At 39.8% G+C, this 18,789-nt stretch overlaps 1 protein-coding gene across 6 annotated transcripts in view; it reads right to left on the bottom strand.

Annotated features, from left to right (window-relative positions):
• RNF144B (ring finger protein 144B) overlaps positions 1-18,789 on the bottom strand; it is a 104,935-nt gene that overhangs the window by 51,571 nt on the left and 34,575 nt on the right. For 5 of the 6 annotated variants that reach the window (XM_027128477.1, XM_027128480.1, XM_027128481.1 and 2 more), the window contains exon 3: positions 9,420-9,524. In XM_027128477.1, coding sequence (XP_026984278.1) covers positions 9,420-9,524 — 105 coding nt within the window. Of the gene's footprint in view, positions 1-9,419; positions 9,525-9,880; positions 10,821-18,789 lie in introns of those variants that run through there. The other variant, XM_027128478.1, reaches the window with a different exon arrangement.

Below are 18,789 nucleotides of genomic sequence, written 5' to 3'. Positions count from 1 at the left end.
CAAAGGACTTTAGATTAGGTTTTCAGACATTCGGCAAGCTGATAAAGGACACAGTCTTAGCTTTGGCAATTCCAGCTGTAAAACATGACATATTTTTGGTATAAAATATATCTAGATGAAAGTTCTTGCAACTAATGGAAGGAAGTCTGCTTTGAGAAAACCCTTAAAAATGAGGCATCTAAAATGTTATTTAACAAATATATTTTAAAAGGGAATGAAAACCTAATTCTCCCCCTCACAAAAAAATTCAACTTGTTTATTTTGCAAATGAATTAAACTAAGTTAGCTAAAATGTATGAAGAACCACAAAATGGGCAAGTTCAGTCTTCTATGTGCCAAGTAAAATCTCCTAAAATGTAAATTTAGTTATGACATTTTTTCCGGTTGGGGGGAAAATGTTGCATTTTCATCTGGCACCTTAAATAAAAGCTCCTTAGCAATCACTGGGAAAAAAAATCATGGTTAATTTTACATGATGTGTATTTTACCATAATTTTTTTAAAAGTATGGTTAGGCTTTTCTCATACTGAAAGCCAGTTTTGTTTCATCTGTTATAATACTATGTGGACATCTTTCCTGAAAGACAAAGGTGTCTCAAATAAAATGCAGAGTTGGAGACAGAAGGTACAGGCTCGTGAAGAGATCGGAGGCATTAAGAATCAGAGTATAATTCTTGACTTAGTCACTGATTCACTGCAGGTGGAGGACAAATACTCTAATACGACATTAACTTTTGGGCCAATGGTACTTGGGGAATGATGTCATCTGGGCCTGAGAGACCTCAGTGATATTCTAGAAATCTATTTTTAACAACACCCCCCCCCCCCCCAAAAGAAGCTTCTTGAGGTCTTTGATTCTATGGGACAGTCTTGTACTCTAACTGCCACCACCGAAAATAGTTTCTGGACTGATGAAGACCTTCTTCAAACCCCTGAAAGGCAACCCCTAAAAATTATGATTTTTTTCAATGACAAGCAATTTATATAACAGCTAAGTCCAACGGAGTTGATGGAAGACAAAGCAAACAGGAGATATTTTAGACACAGATGAAATTCTAATGAGAAAAAGGACAGAAATTAATGCAGTAAAAAGTCAACAATGATAGTGATGGAAGTTAATTTTAAATTAGAAAGATAAATTTCATCCGAGGACACATTACTGCCAACAGGGAAGTCAGAGGTCTCTAACTTTTTGTCTCTTACTCTACCTTGTATCTCCTATTTATTATTTTATAGCTCAAAGGTTTGTATGGAATTAGGTCTTAATATGGTATATCAATTTTTCTATTGAAATGTGTGATCAAAAAAGCTAGTTCCATCACTTCTCACTCACACAAAAAGTTAGTTTCATCACACTCACGGTTTGATCCTTTTGGAATAAAGTTAACACAAAACACACCAGTCTATTCTCCAGCCCCTACCTCCTGGACTTCTTTTCCATATACTCATTGAGAGTCTATTACAGGCAAAGCATTGGCTGGAAGCTTGGGATACAAAAGAGGAAGGAGATACCAAAGCTGCCTTCAAGAAACTTAAGTTACTCAGGAGGCAATATGTACACATAAGTTTAGAAAAAGATCTATTCCTTGATCTTATCATTTTTTAGATGTCATAGATTAGAGGTAATTTTCTGAGATATTTTTATATACTTTGACTTTAGATGAGAGAAAGCTGAACCCAGTTAAAAAAAAAAAAAAGCTGATCCGGAGTATTAAATTCCTGGTTCTGTTACTATGTGGAGCTAAGTCACTATTGCTCGAGGTCTTTACGATTATAAAATTGAAATAAATGTGTTAGGATGATTACCGAAGGTTCAATCAGGCCACAGGTTAAGGGGCTACTGCTTAGAAAAAAGAAACAAATCAAAAGGACACTAAGATTGATTGCAAAACTGAAAATCCTAGAGAATAAAGAAGAGATTATATATAATGAGGTGTCTTATGTATTCAATTATCCTCTTCCTGCCAACAAACAAATTCCAAATCATTCAAAACCACACCAAGACACCTTTTTATTTTGAAATAATTTTAGACTTACAAAGAGTTGCAAAAAATTGTATAAAGTTCCTAAACGCCATTCCCCCAACTTCTAATGGGAACACCTTACATAACCGTAGTTAATTATTAAAATAATAAAATTTACACTGATACAAAATAATTAATCTGTAGTCCATATTCAAACTTCACAAATTGTCCCACTAATGTCTTTTTTTTTTTTTCAGTCCAAGATCCAATTCAGGATACCACCTTGCATTTAGTTGCCACGTCTCCTTAGCCTTCTCCAGTCTATGGAAGTTCCTCAGCCTGTTTTTGGCTCTTATGACCTTGACATGTTTGAAGAGTCCAGGCCACTTATTTGTACAATGTTCTCCTATGTGGGTTTGTCTGATGCCTTCTCATGATCAGGCTGAGGCTGTGCATTTTTAGCAAGAATATCACAAAAGTGATGTTGCGTCATCAGGAGATACATGACGACAATCTGTCTCATTACTGTCGATGTTAACTTTTTAACTTGATTAAGGTGATATCTGCCAGATTTCTCTACCCTTTGTAACCAGCAAGTATCCTGTAGTGAGATATTTTGAGATTCTGCAAATACACTGTTTTTCATCATACGTTTTCCCACTAATTTTTGTATCTATCAATAATTCTTGCCTATAATAATTATCACTGTGTTACTTGCTTAATAATGATTTTCTATTTCCATCATTCATTTCCGCATTTATTAATTAGAATTCTATTATAAGTAAGAGTTGTCCCTTATCCCTCATGTATTTGTTTATTCATTTATTTATTTAGGTCGATATAGACTAACAAGGCTTATTTTATTCAGTGAGTTCTAATCCATTACTAACCAGACTCATATTTCTTAGAAACAGAAATTTCTAAGTATTTTCTCATCTATTGAGAGAACTCCCCCCTCAAATCAACTACTAAAAAATCCTGAACTTGATTTAAAGTGATTTTTCGTTATTTGTCTTTTGAAATTTGTACTAACCTACCTGTTAAACAAAAATTTTCCTCCCCTCCTATCCAAAGACCACATTTTCTCCTCATCACTATTGAAACTTTCCAAAAAGAAAAAAAATTTTCATTCCAAGAGAAGGCAAATTCAGTTTCATTTTAATAGAACAAAAACAATAACATCAGAATAATAACAACAAAAGGCTACTAATTACCTGCAATCACTGTCTTTTTTGTTGTTGTTGTTAAAAATGAACCTGGGGGTATTTATTCAATACCCAGTTCCTACTCTGATGAAAGTCTTCACTTTTTCACCCCCCTCCACCTACAGCAGAGCATAGGCAGGGAATTCAGAATATACGTATATGTGGGGTGCTAGAACTATTATATATAACAGTTAATTGGATATAGCTAAAATCCACAAATGAGAAGAAACAAAAAGTCACACCCTTGTGGACCATTACTAACTATGACCATAATATTTGAGCAGACATCGCCACCTACATTGACACTAACCCTACAAAAACCAAAGGAAAAGAAAGAGCAGACAGGGAAGCCTGCTTGCCAGAGAAGCATTAATGCTAAGAGTACAGTGTGTTCTCATTATATTGATAAATACAATATATGCTGTCTTTTAATTAGAAAAATAAAATGGTTAAAACACAAAAGCTAGGGATTGGCTTTCATGTATGTACTACCCATCAAGGTCTGGAAAGCCAGGACAGAAGAGGGAAAAAATAGGCTGGACTTTACTTAGGTTTGACCCTTTAAATCATACTTCTGCTATGGCTGCTCTTAAAAATGAAAGGAACAGGCTGAACATAGAATACAAAAGATCAGTAGATATGGAGATGAAACTGACCACAGAAATTGATCATTACAGCATGTCAAGGTTTTGGCAATTTTTGAAGGGCTGTGACTTGCAAAAATACTGGTAAGAGAAATAGTACTGGCCGTATGGATAAGTGCCCTATCACGCTAACACAGAAACTAAGAATGTTTCCTATCACAACCCAGAAAATAAAAACTGGCCCATCCACCCATTCACATGACTGCAATAAACGAAGCTCGCACTAGCTATCAAATCCTAGCTGAAAAAACAAGAGGGCATCATTGTCTGAGAGCCGGAAGGTATGGCCCATTGGGGAAGCAAAAGATGGAGGAGACCTGGAATTCCAGGGCCAGGAATCTTTCAGAAAGGGCTGCTTTCACTCTTCTTTTTCCACCTGTTCTGCAGAGGCCTCAGTACATCTTCCCACATCATCCCCCGCCTCTCTCCCTCAGCCCATCAATGAGTAAAAGGGATATGCCCACGTACACATCCACGTGACACATTCACCCCACTGCTGCTGAGTCTTCTTATATTTGCCTTTACTTAAAGGAGAAGCTTAGAAACATTACTCTCCATTTACATGCAGTTTTTAAAAAAATTATATAGCTATACCTTTTTTTTAAAAAAATCATTTATTTATTTATTTTTGGCTGCATTGGGTCCTCGCTGCTGCGTGCGGGCCCTCAAACAACGTTTTAAATATGTTCTAAGACAAAATTCAGCTTGGAATCTCAAAAACATCTACTAACTCCAGCATGGCAGATTCCTTTATCCTGTGCCACCCCAAAGTTTTATTCTTCTCCAGCCAACAGGGAACACAGTCAAAGGTTGTTTATAGACATGCTCAGTCCCTTCCCATTCAGGTCCTTAAACTACAGGAACATCGATATGGACACTTGCCTGGGCATCCTCATTTTTGCTCTGCCCCAGCTTCATACTCAGATAATGGGGGGAAAAATGAGTTAAATGAAAAGACGGCAAGTGGAGACAGGGCTAAAGGGTGATCTGGGGGGAACAACTGGATCTCCTATAATTCCAGCAGCCTTTACATAAGCCACCCTAAACAAACACATGATACGAGTAAAAACTGTGTTTATTTTGCAAATATAACTTCAAATTTCTTGGCACTCCACTCCTCCATCCCCCCATCCCAGTCCTTCCACAGTGCCCCACCCTAAATCCCTTCCTATAGCAATTCTGGAGCTCCCGTTCTTGACGAGAACAGCTGCACCCATTCATCCTCTGGGTATGTGCTGTGGCACCAGCAGTAAAGGCAGGTCATGTCAGTGCCCCAGGACTTGGAAGGAGTATTGGTGGGTGAGAAGCTGTTCCCTGTCATCCACTGCCAGCTGGCAAGGGGTAGAAGTTCAACTTCTCAGGCCGTGTAATGGTAGGTATGTGCTCCACTTTAATTTTTTTTTTTTAATATGTATTTTTTTAAATTTATTTTTGGCTGCGTTGGGTCTTTGTTGCTTCATGCGGGTTTTCTCTAGTTGCAGCGAGTGGGAGCTACTCTTCGTTGCAGCGCATGGGCTCTAGGGTGCACGGGCTTCAGTAGTTGTGGTGCATGGGCTCAGTAGTTGTAGCTCTCGGGCTCTAGAGCGCAGGCTCAGTAGTTGTGGCGCACAGGCTTAGTTGCTCCGCGGCATGTGGGATCTTGCCGGACCAGGGATTGAACCTGTGTCGCCTGCACTGGCAGGCGGATTCTTAACCACTGCACCACCAGGGAAGTCCCTCGCCACTCAAATTTGACATGGCCCAGACAAATGGGTCAGGTTCTCCCTGTGGTGGTATGTTACTTCCCTAACACAGTAAGGAAACTGCTTAAATGAGTCATCACCTTTTTAACAGGGCTACTAACTTCAAGCAAAGGCCTTGCCTGAAGAAATGCTATCAGGACCAACCATCTGTGTCCTGCCTTTCATAATTCCATGTTGGACAAGATTCCTGGATCAAGTGCATTCGAAACGCCGCTGAGCAACAGCTGAAAGTACCAGATGACGCAAGTAAGGTTTTCCTTTTCCCCCCGGGGTCCCAGTAATTGCGCCTCTAGGGCACAAGTCCTCCAGTCACTGACTCCCGCCAGCTTCCATGACATTGAAGGGAAGCTGCCCTTTTTGCTGTTTCTTACGTAAACAGTATTTGGGTTGGGCATTGAATGCTTTGCTGATGAAGCTACTCCTGATAAATAGAAGTGAAGGGGCAGAGCCACAACTGAGCCAATTTGGGAGCATTACAGCTTGCAGGAGACACACATGTGAAGCACAGTCAACTGTGTGAGCTAGACCTACATAGGAAAGCATTCAGAGGTGTCCTCTGAAGATGAAAAATTTTAGACTTACATGCATTTTGTAAGACAATGAACGGTGAAGAACCATATATCGTACTATAAATAGCTGCAGCACAAAGGGAACCTCAGCCTTAACCAGAATTATGCTTTTTTTTTCAGAATTATTCTTAACAAGCAAAGTATATTTATGTGTTACCTATAAAAATAAATACTTTTTTAAATGACGGAAGAAGCAGTCATACAGACAGAATCCAGTCGAGCACAATGTCGATAAGCCCCATTGTGATATACTCAATAATATCTAGATTAAGAGCTATGTGATAGAATAATAATAACTGTATATGAGAAAAGCTTGATGTCAAGTCAGAAAGGGAGATGGTACAGCCCAAGCTCCTGTGTGTAAGGTATTTGCTTTGAAAGGAACAGTCCCATATAAACTGTCGAAGCCACCAATAGCTCCATTATAACCTACTCAATTCTCAGTTCAAAAATGAGAGACAATCACCACCACCACCACATTTTTTTTACTCTGAAAAAAAAAAATAGTGGCAAGTTAATTAAGAACATTTGATTACTATAATTCACGCCCATCTTCAGTCAGGCTCTTAGCCAGACCTATGAGTACAGAAATGGTCCTTTAATGTCCTGGAGTGTCTCTTACTTACCTAATGGGAAACAGACTTTGGAGAATGTAAGAAGTACCATAGTTTAGTTTGGAGTATGTTTTCGTTCTGTTTTTCAAATATCCTTTTGTCATTTTTAAGAGCCATTATGGGTTTATTTGCTTTTAATGCAGCCTAAAAGTAAAATTGTTTTTCGAGTAAAGCTGGGTAAATGGAATCAGCCCTAGGGAAGTGTGAATGAGCACGTGAACAGAGGGAAAAGTAAGGATTAAGAAGGAGAAGAGAACTACAGGGGAAGATGACCAGGGAACGTCTATACTAAGAAAACCAGAAAAGTTAGACTGTTCTAGAGATCTCTCAGACAAACCATGGCCTGTCTTCATTCATCTGTACAACATTAGCCCTAACATTTGATATCCAAAATGTCAATGGCAAATGGTTACCATTCATTCAAAGTCTAGAACGCCACTATGTAATGAGCTTTCTGCAAAGATGGAAATGTTCTGTTCTGTGCTGTGCTGTCTAACCTGGTAGCCACGAGCCACATGTAGCTACTGAGTACTTAAAATGTGATCAGTGCAAACAAAGGAATGAATCTCTAACTTTAATTTTAGTTAGATGTAAATAGACACCTGTAGGCTTATCTAAAAGAGAGACTGGGATTACTTTCAAAGGCTTGTTTAGAAACGTCACTTCATTTATGTTTAATAGATTTTGCATACATGAATTAAATAAGATTCCATGGCAGACACGGCTCTTGCTGCCTGTTCCGTCTCACACTTTTTCCTCTTATAATTATCTGGCTCTTTATCAGTATAATGTCTGCCTGCTAGATCAGAAGCTCCAGGAGGACAGCACTGGGACTGTCTTATTCACCTCTCTGTCCTGGCCCAGAACAGGGCCTGGCACATTGTACACTCAGTAAAAAAAAAAGAAGCATATTCCCTGGAAGGCTTATGTATAGAAAGATGCGCCTGCAAATCTGGGTCTCATTTTAAAAACCACTTCCAAGTTGCACAGATCAATAGTATTCTTGGTAGATAACCTAATTTTTCCCCACTTTAATGTCCTCTATCCACTACTCACACAAAAGTAAACATTTCTCACCACAGGATGTACATATTCAATACTGCCTTTTTATTTTAAAAATTCAATTTATTTCATGATTTTCCTAAAATGAACAACTTCTAAACCATTATGTATTCCTTTTATTCTTCCCCCCAAAACACTTCAAGCTCAATTGTACCACTTACCCGATATTTCATAAGCTAAACACAGGGCGCTCAGATGCAGATTGGTTAAATATGGTCTATAACATCTTTCTGACTGCTTCGCGTACAAAGCAAAGGATATATATGTAAAGCATATATATTTGTATACAAAGCATATGTGTGTGTATGTATCGTGTTTACATACACATATTCATACACACACAGGCACGTATCCACATACATACATATCCACACACCTATATATCTATACACATATATGCACTCTATTGGGCTTTCAATTATCAAGTCCTTTATCATGCATTCTATTTATCTACCTAGTTCTACTCTTAAAGCCATGTAATTTGTCAGAAAGTATTGGATTGGAATTCTAGCTCTTCTGCTTTTTAGATATGCACTCTTGGGCAAATTACTTAGACACTCTGGGCTTCAGTTTTATAAGTTTGTTGAAAGGATTAGATGGTATACTGGCTAAGAAAGCAACTACATGAACACAGACAAGATTTAAAGTGAGCAGGGCCGGAAGGTTGAAAGCAGATTTAAGGGCAAGCTACTAATCAGGGATTGAAAAAACAAAGGAAAGAGATACATCACAGTCTTAATACAGTGGGAAAAGAACTCACTCAAAAAAGACATTTCTATGCCTGATAAATATTGAATGAAAGGCCTTTCTCTGCTCTTTGGAAATGGTTCAACTCAGGCTACCTTTGCAGAATCACAATAATTTATATTATCTATAACCGTGGCTAATCTGTCACCTGTTTATCTGACTATTCAGATAAGGCCACTGACTATTCAGCCTCCAAACCTCACATTTGGTAAATTTCTAGCACCTTAGCCTATTCTAGAGCTTCTTCAACAATCAGAGGGCATTTAGAAATAGAACCAAAGTAAGTAACAGCTTTAACAGTTTCTATAAAGAATCCAAGGTATGTGTCAATAAAGTACTCCTTTAAAAAGTTAACCTCTGGGGACTTCCCTGGTAGCACAGTGATTAAGAATCCGCCTGCCAATGCAGGGGACACGGGTTTGAGCCCTGGTCCGGGAAGATCCCACATGCCACGGAGCAGCTAAGCCCGTGCACCACAACTACTGAGCCTGCGCTCTAGAGCCCGCGAGCCACAACTAATGAGCCCGTGTACCACAACTACTGAAGCCCGCGTGCCTAGAGCCCATGCTCCGCAACGCGAGAAGCCACTGCAATGAGAAGCCCGCGCACCCCAACGAAGAGTAGCCCCCGCTCTCCACAACTAGAGAAAGCCCGCATGCGCCCAGCAATGAAGACCCAATGCAGCCAAAAATAAATGAATAAATTAATTAATTAAAATAAATAAGTAAATAAAACATGATCTTTAAAAAAAAATAAAAAGTTAACCTCTGTATTTTGTTTCTAGACTCCCTGGCAGAGAAGTACATAAAGAGTCAAGATCGTAGGAAATCATGTCAACAGGAAAGAGGGAAAAATCAGTGCAGTCATCCATACCTCAGCTTCCTGCAGGGTCCCGTGGTTTAGGCACACCATGTCAGGGCAAGTGATGGGAGACCCACATCCTTCTCGGATTGCCAGCTGCATGTACTGTCTCAGACACTAGGAGTTAAGAAGAAAAAAAGACAGATAATTACCCACCACATTACAGAAGCACCAAGGTTATATAACCGCCACTGCCTCTTCTTCCTTAATTGGCAGACCTGGGGCTCTTGTACTCAGGAAACATAAGTTATCATGAGTGTGAATAATACTAAGAGCCATCACTCTGGAAAGAATGCAGAGACAGGTAATTAATTATGTATGACTTCGTCCTAAGAATACTGAGTTTATCCAAGGCAACAAGTCAATGCCTGTATGCTCACACATTTTATCTACCATAGATTGGGAAAAGGAGAAATGTTCTTTTGCACTAATGGCAAAAGCCTTCTTTGTACTTTTTTTTTTTTTTAACTTACATGACTTCCCGGTTCCATTTTTACGCAGTGGTCCTCTCCCTCAAAATTTGCCGGGAAGTAGAACCCTGTGACCCTCGTGCTGAGCTTGCCAAACAGAATCAAAATAAGATTAAGGCACTGGCTCCCCTATGAATACTCTCTATAGCAAATACACCTGGAAGAAGAAGTGTCAAAGACAATTTGGGAGAATGAGACCTTCCCAGAACTATAGGCCTTGGTAGATGCTATGATGAGGAAGTTTGAGGAGAACCCGGGGAGAGAAAATATTGGATAGGAAATAAGAAATCCGGAGAGAAGAAGTAGAACACTGTAGACAAACTTGGTCTACTCATTGCCTGTTGCGTGTGGATCTGGGGCACTGGGTGGAGAAGTGAGTCAGACTGAAAAGGAACTGAGAGCATTAGGAAGACCTCCCACCCCTCCCTTCTCCCTTCCAACCCATCCCCACAGGCCCACAGGGAATTAAAAGGCATAGTTCCGGGAGATCAAACTCTTAAGAAATTCAAAACCTGGCTCCTCAATTTCTACTAATTTGCTTATAATTGGTGAGCTCTTTTCTATATGCATGATGAAAACCAATCAAGCTCAAATGTTTGAGGAAGACACCCCCCAAAATACATAAGCGTCAATAAATTAATGACTCTTACAAAGTAATGATTAGTCATAATTTGGTTCTGATTTTTACAACACTATACATTTATGTATCAACCTGCTACATTAAAAATACTGCTGTTGCACCTTTTATAAAAGCTTAACTAGTAAATAAATTCTAATGACATAATTGTGAAATCTTTTCCTTCCATTGACCATCTTTATGCATTTTCCCTGTCTGAAAATAAAACTATCACAACTGTATTATTTCAGAAAAACAATCATGCATTTATCTGATTGAAGTTACTGTTACAATGTAGTAATGAATTAATGACTAAGGCAAACCGTTTAAACCATATTTTTAACTCGGTAAATACTTAAAAATTCCCTTTTCCAAGGAGTCAGTTTTTTATCACAGAAAAAACTAGAAAATAACCTAAATATCCAAAAAAGAAAAAGGCCTCAATAAATTATACTAAAGTCATGCAATAGAATGCTGAAGAATCAAGAAAAGTATTTTCAAATGATGTTTAAAGACATGGGAAAATGCTTAAGATTTAGTATGAATTGGGGAATAAAAGATGATTTAGTATGAATTGGAGAATAATCAATATCTGAGAACAGAGTCCTCTTAAGTCACTCTTCCCCTACAACTGACCACGTATAGATATAATATTTTAACTTTCACTTTTTTGCTCAAGAGAAGAGTGAACAATCACTTGCTCTAGGAGTTACTACACCAGACAAGGTCTCCAGTACGAGGAAGAATGATAAGAAAGCAGTAGCAAGGAAATGTGGGGAAGAACTTCAATGTACAGGCAAAACTCGAGAGGAACTGCAAAAGTGGCTAAGAAAAATAGTGTCACACTAAGGGAAAAATAAATGAGTCAATGATGTGAAGCCCTGTCCACCCAGCTTTGCTCCTGAGGACCTCTTGGCCTTCCAACTGCCACACAGATTCCAGCGTTCCTGCCTTGGTCTCTCCCGCTGCCACTTGAAACTGATGTAGAAAGAGTGAAAATGTATGGTCTCTAGGCTCAAAGGGAAGATATCTGAGAAAAACAAAGTGAACAGTATAATGAGCGTCAAATCCCAATATCTGGGCTCTAGCCTCAGTGCCACTCTATCAGGTGACAATGAGACCATTACCTAAACCATGACCCCGACTTGCCTCCCTTAATTTTTAAAATGGGGACAATAATACCTGTTATGGCTACTTCACAGGGTTTTAAACACTCATACGCACAAACACAAAGCTAAAATTGTGTACATGGAAGCCCTTCGGAAGTGTGCAAAATGCAGAATATTTAGTCATATTTCTACTGCATTTCACCTGGTCTCAGACTTCTAAAAACTTTGTGGAGAAATGTTAATCCTTTAGCCTTCTAAGATTATTCTTTCTCCACTCCCTTCAGGAAACTCGTTAAACCACTTGTGGTAGAGAAGCTCCATAAACAGAGCAGATATTTATAAGAGAACATCACACACACCTCTATTCAATCCTCTCTGTAGAACTATTTATTTGCATCTATAGAAAAGGCTTAGAGTTAAGTAGGAACTAAAGAGACTATGTGAGTCTTTATAGGCAAAAAAATTCATCTCAACTTATACTGCAAACTTGTAAAGCTGAAATCTAAGTTTTCCCAAGAGTTTATAATGTATGTTCTATTTGCTAATGTAATGCTCTTAGATACACTGCAACCAGGATACATAAACCCAGTGAATTTTGAAGCTTCCCACAAAGACTCTCCTGACCACAATATTATCTGACCTGTGCTTTTAGGACAGAAGTTAGAGGTGTATACACTGACTACAGTGTCTAAGTATATAACCTTTTTTTTTTTTTTTTTTAAATTCTGAGAAACACTGCTTCAAAATAGAGATTCGTAAGTGCATGTTGCTAAGTGACGCTACAGCACAGGCACTTGACACTCCCTCACTACGGGCATGCATTTCTATTCAAAGGCAAAGAGGGAAAACAACCAGCCCAAGTTACTGCCTCTTATGAATTTTCAAGTAACTTAGGTTCATTATATGTCTTCTATTAGCTTTCACAAAAATTTAATCTCAAACCCTCCCTCTCTTCTTTAGTACCTCTGGCTAAAGCACAAAAGAACCATAAGCATTCACATGAACCCCTGTGCACGTTACACAAATTAAACCTACGTACAATGGTTAACAATTCTGGGAGAAACGGCACCTAGCTTGTAAATATAGAGAAACACAGAAAGAGAAAAAAGAAAACTACCGTCATTTAGTCACATTAAAAAAAAAATCACATTCCATTAAACAACAGGATTAAACAAATGTCTAACTATGCAATTTTCATAACAGCTAACAAATTCTAAGGGAAATGTTTCAAAAATTGAACTTTTCAAAAATCTTTTTTTTCACATCTTTATTGGAGTATAAATGCTTTACAATGTTGTGTTAATTTCTGCTGTACAACAAAGGGAATCAGCTATATGTATACATATATCCCCATAACCCTCCCAACCTCCTTAACCCATCCCTCTAGGTCATCACAAAGCAGCGAGCTGATCTCCCTGTGCTATGCAGCAGCTTCCCACTAGCCATCCATTTGGTGGTGTATATATGTCAATGCTAGTCTCTCACTTCATCCCAGCTTCCCCTTTCTGCGTCTTTATTCCTGCTCCGATGACCCAAAAAATAATGAAACAATTTTTTCTTTTAAATCGCCAATATTCCATTTAGTTTGATAGAACATAGAAACATCTTTAGGTCATTTAGGTCATGTATAATAATGATTGTTCCTCAAAATCATTCCACAGCCCTCAAGAATTCAGATGGGATCTAACCAAGGTTTTAACCATCAAACACCTGGTGAACCAGATGACGTGTCTCTTCCAACCCTGAGAGCCTATGAATTATGTACAGTGGCATCTTCCCAGAAAGGGGTTTCTTCTAGGCCCCTTTCAGGGATGTTATTTTCCAGTTGACCAAAGGGCATTCTTCATTAGATATTCTCATCTATTAGGTGGACAAGGCAGAAAGGGCTACAACATTCAGACAAAGCTCCTATGTATCCACCACCAGAATTATACACACACACACACACACACACACACACACACACACACACATCAATATATTTACTATACAACTGCTCATTCTGTTACTACATTATAGCTTTCTTAAAGGTTTTTTCCTTTTTTCTTTAAGAAAAAGCATTCCAATGAATAGTTGATGGAACTGGATTCTAATGATCAAGATTGAAGTACAAGCTCTAAAAGTCTCCTCTGCATCTTGGGCAAGTCATTAACCTCTCTCGCTGCAGCACTCAAAGTTATAAGATGGGACAATACCACCTGCCTAGCCTACTCTCAGGGAAATGGAGAGTCCTCCATGAGGATAAATACATGAAAATACTCTGAATAGTGAAAGAGGAATGCAAAGGTACAGAAGAAGACAATGGAATAGAAGTCTCTGAACTTCAGGCAGGCACGCAGACATGAAAGCCCCAAAAGAGATGTGACCCCAAGAGGGTGGGGAGGGGAGGTAAGAGGACAACAGGCATTGTTGGGAGAAGAGAGGTAATGAGTGCCATTAACTGAAAGTTTAAATTGAGCCCCAGGATCGTGGACACTTCTAGGTGCCGGTGCTGGGGTTCTGAGGTCAAATAAAAACTGGCAGCCCACGTGGCTTGAAGCTGAGTTGGTGACCTGTTGACTTAGGGTTTCTCATCCCTAGCTCAGCCGTGGGTGGGAAAGAAGGTGATGAGGGGGGAGTACTTGAGGTCAAAATCTAGACAGGCCTTGAGTAAGTGTCTGTGTTGCTTTTTATCATTCCTAGTACAATGCTGTACACTAAAATGGATATTTAATAAAATGCAGACTAACACTTCTCGGCCTCGGTACACAATTACATCACAATGTCTCAAGTGTGTTCTAAATAACATCTCTTATGGAAGCCAATATTCTGTTTACTCCAGTTCAGACTATGATGTGTGTACGCGATCCAAGAATAATGCCTTCTTTGTTGGATGCCGTTGAGCTAAATTATTAGTACAACTCAAGATGGTATCTCTTCCAATTCAAAAAGCCTTTTAACACACCCAAAGTATCCTGGCTTGGAAACATATAATGGGTTCAAAAAAATTCAAATAAATCAACAACCCATAGCTAAGCAGTAAGTTGTTTCCTGGTACAGCATGATCCTAAAACTTTTTTCTTACAAAACCCCTTTCAGAAACCTTGACTTTTCACAAATACGATATTCCTAGTGACGGGGATCACCTTCACACCCCTTTGTCAACTACACAGGACATCAGAGGACTGATAGGAAAACCTGGTACCAGATGACTACAAAGAAGCCCCAAATCAAACAACAAACCGTAACTAATGTTAAAAAGAGACCTTAGTTTTACATTTCTCAGCCTTAAGCTTCTCTTATTCGAGAAAGCCTTCCTTGCCTTGGACCCCAGTCTGATGCAACGCCCAGACTGTCTGCTCTCACAGCACCTTGATGACCAGCTAGCACAGTACTTTTCAAACTGGGTGCAAAGGTGCATTCTTGGGAGCTCCCAAGTTCTCCATGGCTAGGTTTTTTTCCCCCATTTTATGTTTATTTAATGGTATTAATAAAAGCAGAGAAGACCCATTTCCACTCAATGTCAACGCTCACACTTGTGCTGGTGGGGCAGTCCTGTTTTGCCAAGCAGGAATGCTTTCATTGTCACAGGCTGATGAGAAAACAATGGAAGTATCTGGGCCAAGTGAAAGCTGTACAAATCAAGATTTTTAGTGATTCCAACACAGAAAAGTGGCAAGATCACTGAATTACCACTTGTTCACTGGAACACACCAAACTCAGAGCCTAACTGTTAAAAGTCATTTAGTGGAAACTAAACATCGCCCATCACATTAATGTTCACTTGAATTTTATTGGTCTATAATTTTAGTTAATATTTAGCTTATGCATTTATTCTGATGTTCTTGTTCTTTGAGATAGAAGTTTAAGGTGCTTATCCCTTGTATTATGTTTTATCAGTTTAAGTGAGTTTAAAATTATTTTTACTTTAGCCTCTCTCAATATTGGGGTTCCAGTTATTTTCCCCTTCAAAAGAAATCCCTACTAAATCCATCAAAAGGAGGAGAACAGTGTGATTCTCAACGGCAGTGGGGCTGGTAGTATAGCACTTTCCCTTGAGGATGTATTAGAATATCAAGTCCTCCAAAGAGAATCTTATAAACTACACAACCGCCTCCTCTCCTCCAATTCTCCAGAAGACTCGGATTTCCCTCCCTACTTGCCAATATTCCCATCAACACCTTAGGTAACACTAGATTTTAACAATTGAAGCATGTTGTACATGGAAATCATGCAGCGATTATCATCCTACATTGCAGGAGACTGTGAACTTGCATATCTCTCCAGTAGCCCAGACACCTTCAAGGTCTGGATCCTGTCTTACTCCTCTTCATATCCTCTGGAACCACCCATCACAGGAGCTGGTACATGGTAGACACTCAGACATCTGTGGGAGCCGGAAGCATGAATCTACCACCTACCAGCTTTGCGGCAAAAACTCCTTCTGTTCCAATCACTGAAACAGAAACCCACCCCACCTGCGGCATTCCTCTTTTCTTCTCCTTGGACACATATGAGCCGATACCACCTTCCAGGGCCAACTCCACTGTTTTCTAGTTCCCATTCCCTGCTGACTTTCAGGAAATTTACCCTATTGATCATCTAGTTTCTTTCCTATATCTTGAATATTTCCCCATGTATTGGGTTCTTCCCCAGCAGTTAAACATGCCTAAAAATATCCTACTTAAAGAAAAACAGTCATAAAGCAGCAAAGAAAAACAGCCCTCCCTTACTCCTATTGCTGGCTGTATACTACCTTCTTCATTCATCTCTTCAGTCAAGTGTGTGAAAGAGCTGTCTGCCCTCGCCTCCTTCACCAGCCCCATCCCCATTCTTCCCCTACAGTTTCACTGAAGTGGGTGCTAAAGTCAACAGCCACCTCCATGTCACTACATCCATACACACGTTCTTTCTTCCTGACTTCTCGGCGGTCTAAGACCCAATGAACCCACCCCTACTTTCTTGGAACCCTTGCCTTCAGAATTCCACACTTCTCTGAGTTTCATTCTTCCTCTCCGGCCATTCCTCCTCAATCTCTTTTACTTCCTCTACTCAATTTTTAAATGCTGGAATTTCAGGATGGGATCAAAACTCTTTTCTTTTCACGCTTTCTTTTTGGTCACCTCACGAACTAGATATAACTAGTTATTTATTTGGTCCACTGCCTATTTGTTCTCAGGTCCATTCCCCACTTCCTGCTCTGCTCCGTAACCCAGAGAATGTACTTCCCGGGTTCCAGGGAGACTTGGCCAATGGGAGGCATTACTAGATAAACTAGAGGGTGGGAGGAGGGAAGGAGCCTGGGTATTTCCACCTCCACCCCTTTGCTTTCTGTACTGACCTCCGACAGTGGCTGCATCTCCTGCTCCTCCTGGACAGGACCCTTCCCCATGGCTCTAGCTCCCACAGTGGCTCTAGCTCTCACCAGATACCCTAACTCCTATTCTAGTAATACCTTTTCTTCCTCTTGTCCCCTAGCTTCCAGGGGAGTGATGCTTCCTGTTGTTACTAATATCTAGGTGCTTCACTGACCTATTTGGCTTCTCGGTCCTCCATCACCTTTATAACCAATCACCTGAATGAAACTTCCTGTTTTGAAAGACCAGGAGTGATTTCCATTCTCCTGGCCAAATCTCAACCAATAAATCAATGAATCCCAAATTTACCCTTCCAGGCCAGGTCTCTCCACATGTGCTCCAAAGCTGCTCATCAAACTGGGTACTTAGCATACTGGGCCCTGAATGGCTCATAGGGACCTCACACTCACATGCAAAGCTGAATTCATGATCCCCTCCCCCAAATCCCATCCTTGTCCTGTGTCTTCTATCTCTAGGAATGGCATTTCCATGCACGCTGTTGTACAACCCAGAAACCTAGGAGTTTCTGGGTTGACACCTCTTTCTCTCTTACCCCTGTATCCAATAAATGCCTACTACACATCTTCACCTGGTTGTCTAATCACAGCCTCAGACTTGACTTAGCAGAGCTCTGGAATCCGCTTGCCCCATCATATCAACACACATGCTTCCCCACATCCCCAGGTTTCCCATCTCAGTAACTGAAACCAATTACCTACCTGCGGAGCCAAAGCAAAAACCATCCATCCCTGATTCCTCTCTTCCTCAAACTCCACAACCAAAACAGGCCCCAAATCTAACCACTTCCTACCACACCCACTGCAATTCAAGTCACCATCACTCTTTCAAAGACCCCTGCAAGAGCTTTCTCAGGGGTCTCTTGGCTTCTCCTCTATAGGGCAGCCAGAGTGCTCTTTATACATTTTTTAAATAAAAATCATATATTATTTTCCTGCCCCAAACCCTCCAATGAATGTGCACCTCACTTAGATTGCCTCTCAAACTCTCTACCACGCCTCACAAGGTCCTACACATTCCAACTCCAAGCTACTGCCCCAACCTCACTCCTACAGCATTCCTCCCTTATTCTGGGAACACGTGCCTTCTATTTCTCCAACATGCCCAACTTGTTCCCGTCCTAAGGTCTTTCTTGGTATTTGCATTTCCTCTCCCGGGGATGCTCTTCCCCCAGATGGCTCACTCCTCACTTCATTCAGGGCTCTGCAGAGCACAGAGCCCCGAAGAAAAGGATATAAGACAAATATGTTTCTATAGACAAGAAACACTAGAAACTACGAGATCCCCATTGGGAAGGGCAGCTGTGATATTGTGATTTATATTAAGAAAAACATACTTGGTCTTCATCCTTTTTCTAGCACAGAGCTTCTAAAACCCTTGGAATTTCCTAAGTGGTAAGAGAGAAAATTGTGTCTTTTGTTATGTTAATGACTTTTTTTAACATTTTTTATTGGAGTATAGTTGCTTTACAATATTGTGTTAGTTTATACTGTACAGCAAAGTGAATCAGCTATACGTATACATATATCCCCTCTTTTTTGGATTTCCTTCTCATTTAGGTCACCACAGAGCAGTGAGTAGAGTTCCCTGTGCTATACTGTAGGTTGTTAGTTACCTATTTTATACATAGTATCAACAGTGTATGTATGTCAATCCCAATCTCTCAATTCATTCCCCCTACCTTCCCCCTTGGTATCCATACGTTTTTTTTGTTTGTTTTAATAGAAATTTATTTTTATTATTTATTTATTTTATTCATTTATTTTTGGCTGTGTTGGGTCTTTGTTGCTGCGTGCAGGCTTTCTCTAGTCGGGGCAAGCGGGGGCTACTCTT

This window comes from Aethalodelphis obliquidens, unplaced genomic scaffold (genome assembly GCF_003676395.1).
Source record: "Aethalodelphis obliquidens isolate GAN/ISIS:26980383/991018 unplaced genomic scaffold, ASM367639v1 scaffold34, whole genome shotgun sequence".
Lineage (NCBI taxonomy): Eukaryota > Metazoa > Chordata > Mammalia > Artiodactyla > Delphinidae > Aethalodelphis > Aethalodelphis obliquidens.
Note: the sequence above shows the minus strand (reverse complement) of the source record. Positions and strands in the feature narration are given on the sequence as shown.